Raw genomic sequence first — 13366 nt, forward strand, 5'->3', positions numbered from 1 at the left:
ACAGAAATCTGCCAAAAAGACCAAAGCAGAGCAGACAGGGCTTTACACTCTTCAGCTACACCTGCTGTGGGAGGACAAGGTGGGATGGGGCTGTCCCTGCTGCTCTTGCACTTTGTGCTGCTGAGGAAGCTGAAGCCAGAACTGCCAGACCAAGCCCTGCTTCCCAAAGGTCGATGGTTGCTGTAGGGTTGAACCCACAGAAAACCAGGGATCCTTTGTTCTTCTCCTTTTAGACAATGCCCGAACCATCAGAGCTGTTCTGGGACAGAAAAGGGTTGAAAGGGGAATAACTCAAACAAACTGTGAGGGACAGAAAAGGGCTGAGAGGGGAATAACTCAAACAAACTGTGAGGAGAACACTGGGAGCCAACCCAAGGGAAAGAAAAGGTGTGAAGATTGAGCTCTCAGGCATGGACCAAGAGTGCCCTGGAGAGAAAAGCAGATCAGAGGATCCCCAGCAGCACTCCCAGGGCTCCAGGACACCAGAAGGGCTCTCCTTGGAGTGGTCTGAGATGAGATCTCACTGTCTCTGGGGTCTCTCCCATTCCACTTTGTCCACCTGGTGATGTCAGTTGCCAGTTTGACCAGGGCTGAAGACCTCCTGCAACTTGTTGTGTCTTGGATAGGAACATGTAGAAGGAAGCAGGAGCTGGAGGTGAGGAGTGGGAACTCAGAGAATATCCCAAGAGCATAGGCAGGTTTTGAGATTGACACCAGAGCTGGTGGCAGCTCCAGGACAGGGCACTTGCTTGGATCCATTTTGGGTGGAGATATTTTGGCTTTCTCTAATTTGGCTGATGCACCATTTCTGAAAATAAAGTGACTTTCCAGGCTGTCCCTTGGACAGGCAGCTCACCCAGCGTGCCTGCTTGTCCCAGAAAGAGCAGTGGCAAGGAGCACTGAGCTAGCAGGAGATTCCAGTGCCAGGTCCTGGTTCTCACCCTTCAGCACCACATAGTTCAAAATAGCCTTTGGATAACACCTAAACACAATTCCTTGTAACCTCCTTGACCAGAGCAGAGCCTCCAGGGCTTCAGATCTGCCCTGCTCTGCTCATTTGAACACAGAGACTCAGACACCAGTTTCCCCCCAGCAGCAGCCCAGCAAGGCACTGGGGTTTCTCTGAAAGCAGCTGTGGCTGTTGGTCAGGGGCCCTTGCTGGGGCTTTGTTCTTTCCAACACCTGCAGGAAGTGCTGGGACATGACCTTCAGCCAGGGAGGGTGAAGACCCTGCAGAAACCTTCTGCCCCTTCCCACCTGCTGTGAGACCTTGCTCAGGCTCCAAATGCCAGTCTGGAGAGGCCCAGGGCACTGCCAGGGTGTGCATTGTATCTGCCTGAGCTGCACAGGGCTCTGGATTCAGGGGCTCTGGCCCCATGCAGGGAACTTTGTCATGTCCTGTGTGTCTGGCTGAATGGCAGTGAAATTCCTGGCTGCAGCACAGGCAGCCGTGGGAATCCTACCCTGAAAGATCCAGTGCTGTGCACGGAGGTTTCTGGTGGCACTTGGGTGTTGTGTGGGTGTCCAGGAGATTGCATGCCCAGGTGTGATCAGCAGGACACAAGGCTTACAAGAGACACACACTTTTCTGCAGCAGCTGAACACGGGGCTTGAAGCAGGAAAAGTTTTACTTTCACATGCATGCTGGCTGGGAACAGTGAGAGGTTTTGGAAACAAATCTTTTATCTCGCACCTGCAAGATTGTTATGCAGCTTCTTATGTTACTGACTTGAGAAATATTTTGAAATAGGTCTTGTAGGGTTTGACCACTCATTCTAAGAGGTGGATGGTCAAAGGACCAATAACCTTATGCCATTCAAGCTAACCAGATTGTATAAACGAGTTTGGAAATTAATAAATAATTCCATCCCTTTCCTGGACTGAAGTCTATGTCGTTTTTCTCGCCGTCCCCAGTACAACAGCGACACCCAGGCTCCTGCCCACTGCTTCAGGAACTCCCAGCAGCACCTTCCGCTGTTCTCCTCTGATTCCCAGCAAAGCCAACATGAGGATGAGCAGGAGACCCAAGCTGAGCCGGGTTCATCCCTGGTGGAGCTGCATGGCTTGGGGACCCCTGTCCCAGGGACCTGAGCCCGCCTGTCCCTCTATGCTGACACCACCTGAGAACTGAGCGGGGAGAGCAGCTGGAGTTGCAGGCACACCCGAGTGGAGAGGGAGATTTCTGTGGGGTGGGAAAGGCAGAACAGGAGCTGATAACTGGGGCAGGATGGAGCTGTGAGGGGGGTGGGCAAAGGAGGACCCAGCCAAAGCAATGGTGCAAGGACTTGTTGTGCCATGGCAGAGCTTTGGGAGTGCAGGTGTGTGGAAACCTACACAGAGTGTTCTGCATTTCTGCTGTTGTGTCTCTGTCTGCCATAAGATTTTGGAAAAAGGTGTGGAGCCAGCAGTTTCTCCTGCATTATATCATCCTTCTTTGTTGTAATAAAATTTTCTATTCTCTCTATGATTGAATCTTCATACTTTTCATCTCATCATTCTTTAGAAATCTTTTTGAATTCTTTAGATTTCTTTTCATTCACTGTACAGACTTGGAATAATGGTGTAAATGAAATAAACACAATTGAAAACGTGGAAAACAATGCAGAAAAATAAAGAGAAAGCAATTGTTAGAGGTCAATATCGGTGGAATTTATTGTAGTAACTGAACGTTTGGTAACATTTAAAATTTCGCAGTGACTCAGGTATTTTTTTCTCACAGCAACACCAGAGCCAAGGCAGCTCGTTCCCTGGCCGGAAGCTCTGCTCTCAAGCTGCTGGGCACAGCACAGCCCTGCTGCTGTGGTTTTCCTCCCCACACTCGCGGCCTGCACAAACACAGCAAAGCAGAGAGGAAACCTCTGCAAGGGGCTCCTCCTGCACAGCTCCTCTCCCCCAAGGCAATTCCTGCCCTGGGGGCTGTTTCACAACCTGGCTGAGCTTGGAGGTACCTCTGGAATTCCTCTGCTCCAACCCCACTGCTCCAGTCGGGCTGATTGCAGGTGCTTTCCCAGGATCAGGTACATCCAATGCAGCTGCCTACCCCAACAAGCAAGTTTCCAAACTTTTCATGTGATTCTCTAAATCTGTCCTGAGTGACTCCCCTGGCTTCAAGTTTCTGTTCCAAAATTCCTGCGGGGCAATGGAGCCCCTTAAAATAGAAACATTCTGGCTCATCAACCTGAAAAACCTCTCAAACTGCCCTGAGCACAAACCCGTGCGTGAGGCAGCTCTCCTGTGGAGCAGAGCTGTGCCCTTCTGGGGCTCCATGGATGGACAGCCCGGGGCAGCTCTGCTGTCACCAGAGGTTTGTGTGTGAGCAGCTGAGTCCAGCACCCGCTGTCCTTACCATGAGCTCAGGACAAATGAGAACAACAGGCTTAGGGTTAACATGTCTTCACTTCTGCACTTCTAGGTTAAAACACACTTTTCTGAGATTTAATTTGTTCTGGTTGTTGTTTCCTCTCCCATGATGTTCCCAATATCAGCTGTGAACCAGGAGGGAGGAAAGATTCTGGTCCTTCCCAGTTCACACAGAATGGCTTTTCCCTTGGAACAGAGAAATGAAGGGCTGGGCTCTGGTCCCAGACCTTTAGCAGTGCCCTGATGGTCAGTCCCTGCCCTGAGAGAGCCTCCTCTGCTCTCACAGTTGGCAGAACTGCACCCATGAGGAGAACACCAGCCCTGCAAAGCCCAGCTCTGTCAGTGAGACAGGCCCGTACAGCTGTGGTGAATGTGCACAGCCCCAGAACCTCCTCCCTGAGGACACTTTGCTGTCAGGGGGGGAGATCAGAGCAGGATGGTCAGTGCTGGCCCGAGCAGTCACAGGGGTCCAGCAGCCCTCTCCAGCCTCCCCCAAAGTGGTGCCCTGGTTTGACCTCATGGCTGCATGTCCCCCAAAGTAGCACAGCTGGAACAGTCCAAGGGCTCTCTCAAGTCCTTACTGAGTATCTCCAGACCTCCCACATTGAGCAGGAGGGACATAAGTGCAGTTCAGAGCTATGGAAAAAGTAAATATCCAAATAATGTTCTAAGGAGACGGCTCCAGAGTGCCTGTATTACCAGCACTGTCACTTGTGTCTGTGTTGGGCTTGGCCAAAATGGGTTTGGCTTCCGGTATGGGGAAGGGCCCTTGCATTTGTGCTGCAGAGAAAAAGCAACCTTTGTTCTGTGCTCAAGGTAAACAGGCTTCTCAAGGGAAGAACCGCTAAAGCAAGCATCAACGTTTTGGACATCAGGAATGTCTTGGTTTGAAAGAAAGGTGTCTGCTAAGGAAGGATGGAGCCTCCCTTGGAATGGAGAATATGACCCCCTTCCCTCCAAATTATTATAACTTCGAAATTAAGGGGCTTTCAGGCAAAGATATGGGAAAATGAAAAACAGTTCTTTACTAATATATCTACTCAAGACAAACAAACAACAACAGTGGCAGCCACAACAAACAGAACCAGAGTCCCAGTGACAGCCTTGTCCCGGCCGGAGGCACTTTCCCCCCGGTGCAGTTCCGGTCACGGCCGGCAGGGGCACTGGTGGCTCCCAGCCGAGCAGGGCGGGTGCGATGGTTCCCCCGCGGCTGCAGGGGGCGCTGTGGCGCGGGTCCCGCCGTCTCTCTCCGTGTGGACGATGGCGGGCACAGCCGGCAGGAAGGGATGGAGAAGGAACTTCCTTTACGAACCCCATGGGGAAGCCGATCCCTGTGCCCCCTCTGGATAGCAAAAGGAGCTGTAGCACCAGCCTCAGGAGAAGCACGCTGGAACAGCAGGACCTCCCGGCAGGCAGAGGGTGAACAGCTACGGTGTAGCACAAACACGGCGCAGACGGCAGAGGCACGGCAGGGGTTGGGCAGCAGCAGCAGCCCAGGTCTGGGGCATGGCAGAGAGAGACTCCCCGGGATTTCTCATCGGTGCTGGCTGGAACCTGGGTCCGGGCTGTGCAGAGGGGGGCGGTCCCTGGCGGGAAGTGGGGTGTTCCCAGGTCCTGGGTGGCATGCACTGGCTCTGGGCTTCCCGACAGCAGAGCAGTGAGAGAAGCCAAGCCGGCAAGCTCAGTCACAGTGCCAAAGCAAAAAAATACCAAAGAGAAACAGGCAAAACCCACAGGAACAGCAGGATCTCTGGCCCGAGATACTGGCCATGTGTGTCTCGTCGAACAGCCCATGCTGGAAGAGAGGGGCTGCCTTTTGCACCGTCCCCAACGCCCTCCAGAAACGCCGGCTTGGCTCCCGAACATCGTGATAGCCCTAGAGCCAGGGAGGATAGGGGGTGGGGACAGCCGCCACCCCTGGCCACAAACAAAACAGAACAGATGAAAACCCCACAAATGGGATGGAATGGGATAACACATCATCCCCAACACAAGGAACCTCAAGAAAGTCTGGCTCGGACATCAAAGCACCTCAGCAAAATGCATGCAAAGGACATAGATGCAATCTTCTTTAAGAGGAACTTGGATAGAGGGGTGTCCAAGGCAATCTGAGCAGGAAAGGATTTGGGTCCCCTCCTTGATGAGCAGTTCTATATGAGACCCACAGTTCACAGTCAGTGAAATTCAGCACAACATCTGAGCAGTTAGGAGCACAAGAAAAAAACATCATTTCCTATTTGTTTGTCAATCTAATGAAGTGAAAGATGGAGTGCAAACAGGCAGGAAGGGTAAATCCAAGGGAATGACAGCTGCAGAAACTGTGGATACATCTCCTTGGTCCAGGCTGACAGCTCCTGGTGGCTCCTGTGGGGAGGGGATGGAGCAAGTGGCACTGCAAATGTCATGCACGGGGATGTTTTGGTCTCAGTGAATTTCACAGTCCAGACATGTCTGACTCTCCCAGTCCTGGAACAAGGAGATATCCTGCCATGTTGTCCCTCCAGCAGATATTGGAGCTGTAGAAATTCCCCACAAGGACCAAGCCCTGTGAACATGAAGCTGCTCCTGTCTGGCAGTAGAGGCCTCATCCCCTTGTTCTTCCTGCTCAGAAGGCCTGGAGCAGACTCTCACTCTAACATCACCTGGAGCTCTGCTCTCTTTAATCCTCACCCTGGAGCTCTCCCTTGGCTCCTCACCCATCCTCAGGGAGCTCCATGCAATCCAGGTTCTCTCTCATATCTGGCAGAAGAGCTGGGAGTAGCAGTGAGGAGAGGGCAGAGCAGGGTGGGGGCCAAGTGTCAGGAGGGCTTTGCAGGGAGGAGGCAGCCCCAGAGGGACAGGCACACACGGCTCGTGCTCTGGGCTCGCAGGGTGCGGAAATGAAAGCGGGGCCTCTGCAGGCTCAGCGGCCACAGTGGGGGCTGAGGCAGGGCCCCCGCTGGCCACAGCTGCTCGGTGTGGGATGGTCCTTCCACCCTCAAAGATGCAGCAGGACCAGTCCCAGGCACGCTGCAAGCCCCGGGCCAGGCAGCTCTTGCAGCGCTGGGCAGAGCTCAGCCCACAGCAGACGCTGAAGGGAGAGGCTGTGGCTGCAGTGCCCCAAACAATGCTGGCCCAGGGGGGATGTGCCAGGCTGTCTCCTGCTCGCCCGGTCTTCCTCCTCCTCCTCCTCCTCCTCCTGCTGCTGCTGCTGGGTGAGTTGGGGATGGCTTTGCCTTGGGGCTCAGCACTGCAGGGCTGCTGAGCGGGGCAGGACAGGGCAGTGCTGGGCCCAGGGCAGGCCCCAGGGGAAAGGGTGTGTGGAGCAGCCGTGCAGCACTGAGGGGCAGAGCTGCTCTGAGGAGGGCAGCAGGAACAGTGCTTCCTCCAGCTCCCATGGACCTCTGAGCCAAGGGGGCAATCTCCAATTCCTCTAAAGGGGTTCTGTTCATAGTGTGAGACGTGGGAGATGCTAAAATACTTTAGGGAGCCAGCAACATCCATCTGGAATCAGAAGCCAATCCACAATCGGCTTAAAGTATAAATCTGGGAAATAAAGCAGATGAAGTATGGAGCCCTGTGGGTGGGAAGGTGCTGGCCCAGCAGACTCAGCAGTGGGAACATGGACAGGGGCACGGGGCTGAGCTGGGCTGCTGCCTGTGTGACCAAACCCCTCTGTGCCCCACGGTGCAGGTGCTGCTGTGATGGCCCAGGACATCTGCAGCTCCCCAGGGCATGGTGAGTACAGGGATAGGTCCTGTAAAGGGAGATGTGTGGGACTGGAGATGGGGAGGGAGAAGTTCTTTGTTCCCCATGAGTTTAGCCCTGGAAAGGCAACTCTTCGCCTTCTGGAATCCATTGCATTTTCCTGCCCTGACACCAGCAACACTGTCCCGAGCCATCCCTCTGCCATCTCTCCAGGTGACCTCCCAGCTCCTGCCTTCCATATAACCCCCACTGCCGCACAGGAAGGGGAACAGGTCATATTTTGGTGCCAAATTTCCTGGAAATCTCCTGTCACCAGAATCATCTTCTGCAAGGATGGGGTGCAGGTGCACAGCCTGAAAGCCCAACAGGGGAAGGGGAGCTACTACATGCACTTGACCATGACAAAGGGGAGCACAGGGACATTCACATGTGGATTCCAGCACAAGGACAACAGCAACCGAGTGAGGAACTCTGCCCTCAGTGCTCCCACAAACCTGAGGGTCACAGGTGAGTCGTGGCACTGGGGCACACACAGGAAACACTCCAGGGCTCCTGAGACCCCAGGTGAGGGAGGGGATCCTGCCCTGCCCCATGGCATGTCCCTGGGCAGTTGGGATGCTGGGGGTCAGGGTGCACTTCAGCACAGCCTTGGGCACCAGGGACACTCCTGCCAGTCCCAGCAGAGCATCCTGCTCCTCTCCTGCCCCAGCATCACAGAAAGGGCAGAGTGGTGGTGCCAGAGCTAATGCAGAGCCACAGCTGAGCAGGGTATTCATTTATTGATCTCCACAGTTGATAGAGGGTGGATTGGGGGTCCCCACAGTGGCTCAGTCTGTGCAGGACCTGGGGCAGCTGCAGACTCTCTCCCTGTCCCTTTCTCCTCCCAGGCAGCGGGTCCAGCTCCCAGGCAGGGACATTCACTGATGGTGAGTGATTCCCTCCCTGAACACCAATCTTTCTTCAGCATTGGGCTGAAGTCTCCCCATCTGCCAACACCAGGACTTTGGCAGGTACAAGGACCAGTATCTAGGTCAGTTCTAAGGGCATATCCTGCTTTCTGCTTCCTCTCCCTATGGTGCCTCCCGTTCTCCAACAGCTTTTGTGCCCCCAGCTACCAATCCCCAGAAACTCCACACCATCATAGGAATCATAATTGGAGTGGGGACCCTCTCCCTCCTCCTCCTCCTGATTGCAGCCTGTGCCATGAGAAAAGGTGAGTGATTTGGGGAAATCGAGGGCAAAAGATTAGGACAAAATTGTACCCTGATGCAGAGTTGCTGCTGTCTGACACATGATGGTTTAGGATGGGTGGATCCTAAAGCTCATGTCCCAAGAAGCTCAGTCTCTCAGGCTTTTCCTTTGTCATCTGAGGGGAGAAAAACTTCTGAAGTGAGGAAGATTCTACCTTTCAGAGTTCTTGTGCTTGAATGTGAAAGTGGGGAGGGAGAGACCAAATGCATCCCTGCCGCAGGCACACATTGGCTCCCATCCTCTGGGAACAAGGATTGAGGCTCTGAGCTGCCCTGAGTGCAGCCAGCACAGCTGCTCCACACTCTGGCTGAGCACAGCTGCTGAGAGCTTGGGAGAAACCAGGCTGGGAAAGGGGAGTCAGGGTTGTGAAGGCTGGGACAGAAAAATCCCTCTGCCAGTGAGATGTGGAGGTTCAGCCCATCATCTTCACTGCTTGGTCCAGAGCAGGGAAAGGCAGGGCTGTGCAGGAACTCTGCCTCCCACCTCTGCCTTTCTTTTCCTTGCAGGGGCCTGCAGAGAGAGATGCCAAAGGTGAGCAGCAATCCCTGGGGGCTGCGGGGCTGGGGCTGATGGAGACGAGGGAATCCCGGCCCCCTGGGGTGGTCCTTGTCCAGGGGCAGCATGGTCTGTGCCCATGGGGGGATTCCCCCATGGTGCAGGCAGGGAGGAGCAGGGCTTGCCCTGGCCTTGACTCCAGCCATGGACCTGATGCAAGACAGAATCATCCACGGCAATGACTCCAATGGGCTCATCACAGTCTGGGCACAGACCCCAGAACCCTTTCCCCAACTCTCTCCAGGCAGCAGCAAGTTCCCAGCCACGAGGCCGAAGTGACCGAGGACAATGAAATACAGTGTGAGTACCAACACTTTCCTACAGGTTACCCACAGCCCCCTCTGTCTGTGGGACCCCCTTCTTGTGGCCTGGCTGCCCTCCAACACCACCAGAATCCCTGAGCCCATGGGCCGGCCCTGCTGCAGCCTCAGGAGCTGCACTGAGTTGCAGGGACCTGCCCCAAACCCCCTTTCCATGCTCTCCATCCCTCCTCTCACAGCAGGACCTTTCCCAATTCCACACGCAATCCCAGCAGTTCATGTCCCAGTGGCATTTGCAAAACCACTGCCCATGGCACAAGGGCAGATCTCTCCCCACGCCGTTGCTCTGCTCCTTCCCTGCACGCACGGCCCAGCTCCTGCCTGCAGAAGAAAGGTGACAACAAACCCCCCCATCCCTGCTCTGCATCCACAGAGGGAAGGGCAGCTTCCTCTGCTGCCAGGAGTGGGGTGAGATTAGGGGGACACAGGGCAGGAATTTAGTCCTGACCCCAGGGGATCTGCTGTTCAAAGGCAGGGTGGGGCTTCTCCCTCCCAGAACAGGAAGCAAGGGCTCACTCTGTGCTTTTTGCCCCCACCAGATTCCACCATCGCCCACGTTGGACACAACAGGGTGAGTTGGGCACAGCCTTGGTGCCAAAGCAGGGAGCAGTGCCCTGGGGATGGGATGTGAGTGTCAGGGTCTGTGCTGGTGGCTTGGTCTGGGAGTGTCACAGAGTATTTCCCACCAAAAACTCAGCTCAAGAAGTGGCAGAATAATATAAGATAGTTGCCCATCAATTTCTTTTTTTTTTGCTCAGAATCTCAGAATCGAAACCAAATATTTTCCCTGGAAAACTTGGTCATGTCTAAGTGCTTGATGTAAAATTTTGGGTCTTTTCAAATCGTAACTGCCCCCCCACCAAAAAAAAAAAAAAAAAAAAAAAGTAACAAACTACAGGAAAACAGCAACTAAGAAGAAATTGGAAACTCAGAATTTTCCCCCAGTCTGATGTTATCTCTTTTTTGTATTAGTTCAGCCTGCTTATCGAAAGGCCCAGCTCCTTGCAGCATTCCTCCACCCCAGGGCCAGAGGCTTGTGCAGGGCTTGCAGCCAGCAGCTGAAATAACAGGCTTTCCTTTTCCCTCTAAAGCCGGGCAGGCAGGAGCTGAACAGCAGCACAGAATACGCCCCGGTGAGGCCCTCCCGCAGCCAGCCCCGGTAGCTCCAGCACGGCGAGTGCCCCGGGACAATCACCCACGCCGGCCTTTGCTCTCTGGCACAGCTCCTGCACTGGGAAAATGGGGCTGGGGGGTCCAGCTGGGGCTTGCTTGGGCTTGGCTGTGCTGGCCAAGGGCTGGCAGCTGAGAGCCTTGGGGCTGCTCCTGCAGCTGCTCCTCTGACCATGGTCTCCACCTCTCCCTTCCCACCCCCACTCCCACCCACCATGGCACAGTGGGGTTTTCAGGCCTCCCTGCAGCTCCCAGTGGGTTTGTCCCCGTCCCCAGGACCCTGCCGTGTGCCAGCCCCTTGGCTCGTGTTCACCAGCTCTTGTGGGGAATTGCCAGGGCTTGGCTTGGGAGGGCAACACGTCCCCACAAGGCCTGGCCAGCCCAACATGGCCAAACCCAGCCCTTCCACCAGGCCCAGCCCTTTCCATTAGAAATGGATTCTGGATGGCTTGAACCGAGAAGTCTTTCTGTGACTCGCACATGTATTTACAATGTCTCGTGGATAAATGCACATAAAATCTATTCCACATATTATGCATATTGAGTAAACAAACAAACAAATAAAGAAGTCAATCACCATCCCATCCCATGCAAGTGCCACAAGTGAAAAATTACTTCTATTAAGAACAGCTGGTCCTTGGATTTCCTGAGCTCCCCTGGCAGTCCTGTGAGGATGATGGTCACTTTGTTGTTGCTTGAATGGTGTGTGTTCCAGTAGTTTCCACAGGGAATCCTTGAGCTCTTGGTTCCTCAGGCTGTAGATGAGGGGGTTCACTGCTGAAGTCACCACTAAGTGAGCAGTGTCACCACCAGTTCTGGGTAAGGGCAAGATGGAGGGCGGCTTCAGGTAGGCAAACATTCCTGTGCTGATGAACAAGGAGACCACAGCCAGGTGAGGGAGGCACGTGGAAAAGGCTTTGTTCTGTCCCTGTCCAGAGGGGATCCTTAGCATGGCCCTGAAGGTCTGCACACAGGACAGCTTGAGGGAGACAAAACAGCAAAGAGCAAGGACAAAGCTTGTGACAAGAAGCCTAACTTGCCTGAGGTAGGACGTGGAGCAGGAAAGCTTGAGGATCTGGGGGATTTCACAGAAGAACTGGTTTATGTCATTGCCCTGGCACAGGGACAGTAAAAACATATTGGGTGTGCATCAGAGCAGTGAGAAAGGCACTGGCCCAGGCAGCTGCTGCCATGTGGGCACAAGCTCTGCTGCCCAGGAGGGTCCCGTAGTGCAGGGCTTTGCAGATGGACATGTAGCGGTCGTAGCACATGATGGTGAGGAGGGAAAACTGCACAAGACCAGGAGAACACAAAGAAGAGCTGAGCAGCACATGCTGAGTAGGAGATGTGGCTGGTGCCCCAGAGGGAATTGTGCATGGCTTTGGGGACAGTGGTGCAGATGGAGCCCAGGTCGGTGAGGGCCAGGTTGAGCAGGAAGAAGAACATGGGGCTGTGCAGGTGCTGGCCGCAGGCTCCGGCGCTGATGATGAGGCCGTTGCCCAGGAGGGCAGCCAGGGAGATGCCCAGGAAGAGGCAGAAGTGCAGGAGCTGCAGCTGCCGCGTGTCTGCCAATGCCAGCAGGAGGAACTGGGTGGTGGAGCTGCTGTTGGACATTTCCTGCCTCAGGGCATGGACCTGCCCATGGAGGAAAGCACACAAAGATGCCAGGGCAGATGTCAGATTTAGCACATCTACGGGTCAGGACACAGCTTTTCAGCTGCAGCTGAACCCCTCCTCCCCAGAGGGTCCAAGGGGAAGAACAAGGGCAGCACAGGAGGGGAAGCACACAGAAATGCCTCAGTGCTCCTGCTGAGGAACAGAGAACAGGGAGAGAGCTATGGCTCACGGGGTGTTAAAACTCATCCTAGGTCGGGATGCCGAGAGGGTTACAGAGCCTGGGAATCCATGGCCTGGGCACAGAAGCTGTGCTGGGTGAAGAGGAGCGCAGGGAAGGTGTCTGCACTTCAGAGGATTGCAGGGGAGTGCCTGAATCCTGCTCCCTTGGCATTCCTGGTAGCAGCTCTGTCTGCCTCCCTGGCCATGTCTCTGCTGCCTGGAGCTGTCCCTGCCAGGAGCAGTTTCTCTGTCCCCACGTCTCCTCCCTGTCAGTGCTCACAGACCCCATCCTACTGCTGTGTGCTCAGATCTGCACTGCAGAGCCCTCCTGACAGCTTGGCATTGTCTGTGTTCCATTTGGTGTTTGGAGGTCCTAAAGGACAGCTCAGATAAACCCTGAGGATGATGTAGGTGTTCGTCTGTAGGCTGAGGGGAGTGAAGAGCTTTTATGAGTTCCTCGCTGACCTCTTGATCTTCCAGGACTCTCAAGTTTCTCATACAAACAGGACAACTCCACGACCATCTCTCTGCCTCCCCATCACAGGGGGAAACTGAATCTAAGGACTCTGTAAAGTACCTTTGGTTCAGATAGCCCCTAACTTGTCCTTCCCCTTGAAACATCCCCCAGGAAATACTTTGGAGGGGGTGTGTTGCTGTGAGCAGCCCTGACCCTCAGAGCATCCTCTCAACAGCAGAAGGACCCTGCCCTGCCAGGGATTGCTCCTTCCACCTCCAGCTTCTCCACACAGCACTGTGGGAGCTCCCTGGGCAGGCTGAGAGCTGACCCTGGCAGGCAGCACAGGCTCTGCCCCAGCACAGATCCATGGGTTGCAGGAACCCTGCTCTGCCCATCCTGGCAGCCCTGGGGCCGTCTCCCTCTGAGGGGGCAGCAGGGAAGCTCTGCTCTGCAGGGTCTCTTCTCTGCATAAAACAACCGAGGGGGGCCACCCTGTCAGAGCCGATCTGCTCTGGGGTGTGCCCACTCTGCGAGACCCCTCCAGGACACTCCATCCATTGCCCAGCAGCTGGAGACTCACTTGAGAAGGGCTGTGGGGATTCCTCCCAGAGCGAGCTCTCAGCACCCTCTGTGCCCTCTGCCTCTACCCTCTCTCACTTCTCTCCTGTCCCTGGGTGCCTGTGGGCAGTGCCCCAGCCCTGCTGGGCTGAGAGAGGAGCTGCTCCTGGGC

The 13366-nt window shown here is 54.9% G+C and overlaps 1 protein-coding gene and 1 pseudogene across 2 annotated transcripts; one reads left to right on the forward strand and one right to left on the reverse strand.

Annotated features, from left to right (window-relative positions):
- Positions 1–5958: 5958 nt before the first annotated feature.
- Positions 5959–10701, forward strand: LOC116437165. 2 transcript variants are annotated; one of them, XM_032094769.1, is made up of 9 exons: positions 5959–6554; positions 7033–7077; positions 7261–7554; positions 7935–7973; positions 8144–8260; positions 8805–8829; positions 9098–9153; positions 9713–9744; positions 10265–10701. In XM_032094769.1, the coding sequence occupies exons 1-9, from the start codon at positions 6323–6325 to the stop codon at positions 10334–10336; spliced, it is 912 nt and encodes a 303-aa protein (XP_031950660.1). In that variant the 5' UTR covers positions 5959–6322; the 3' UTR covers positions 10337–10701. The 2 variants fall into 2 exon arrangements, with proteins under 2 accessions (XP_031950660.1, XP_031950661.1); XM_032094770.1 differs by lacking the exon at positions 7935–7973.
- Positions 10702–10839: 138 nt separating this feature from the next.
- On the reverse strand, positions 10840–12069 carry LOC116437160 (annotated as a pseudogene).
- Positions 12070–13366: the final 1297 nt, after the last annotated feature.

Source organism: Corvus moneduloides, chromosome 33, assembly GCF_009650955.1.
Source record: "Corvus moneduloides isolate bCorMon1 chromosome 33, bCorMon1.pri, whole genome shotgun sequence".
NCBI lineage: Eukaryota > Metazoa > Chordata > Aves > Passeriformes > Corvidae > Corvus > Corvus moneduloides.

Coding starts and splice junctions, on each gene's coding strand:
- LOC116437165 (XM_032094769.1), top strand. CDS start 6,323: ATGGTCCTTCCACCCTCAAAGATGCAGCAGGACCAGTCCCAGGCACGC. Junction 8,261..8,804: donor AGCCTGTGCCATGAGAAAAG/GTGAGTGATTTG, acceptor TTTTCCTTGCAG/GGGCCTGCAGAGAGAGATGC. Junction 9,154..9,712: donor CGAGGACAATGAAATACAGT/GTGAGTACCAAC, acceptor TGCCCCCACCAG/ATTCCACCATCGCCCACGTT.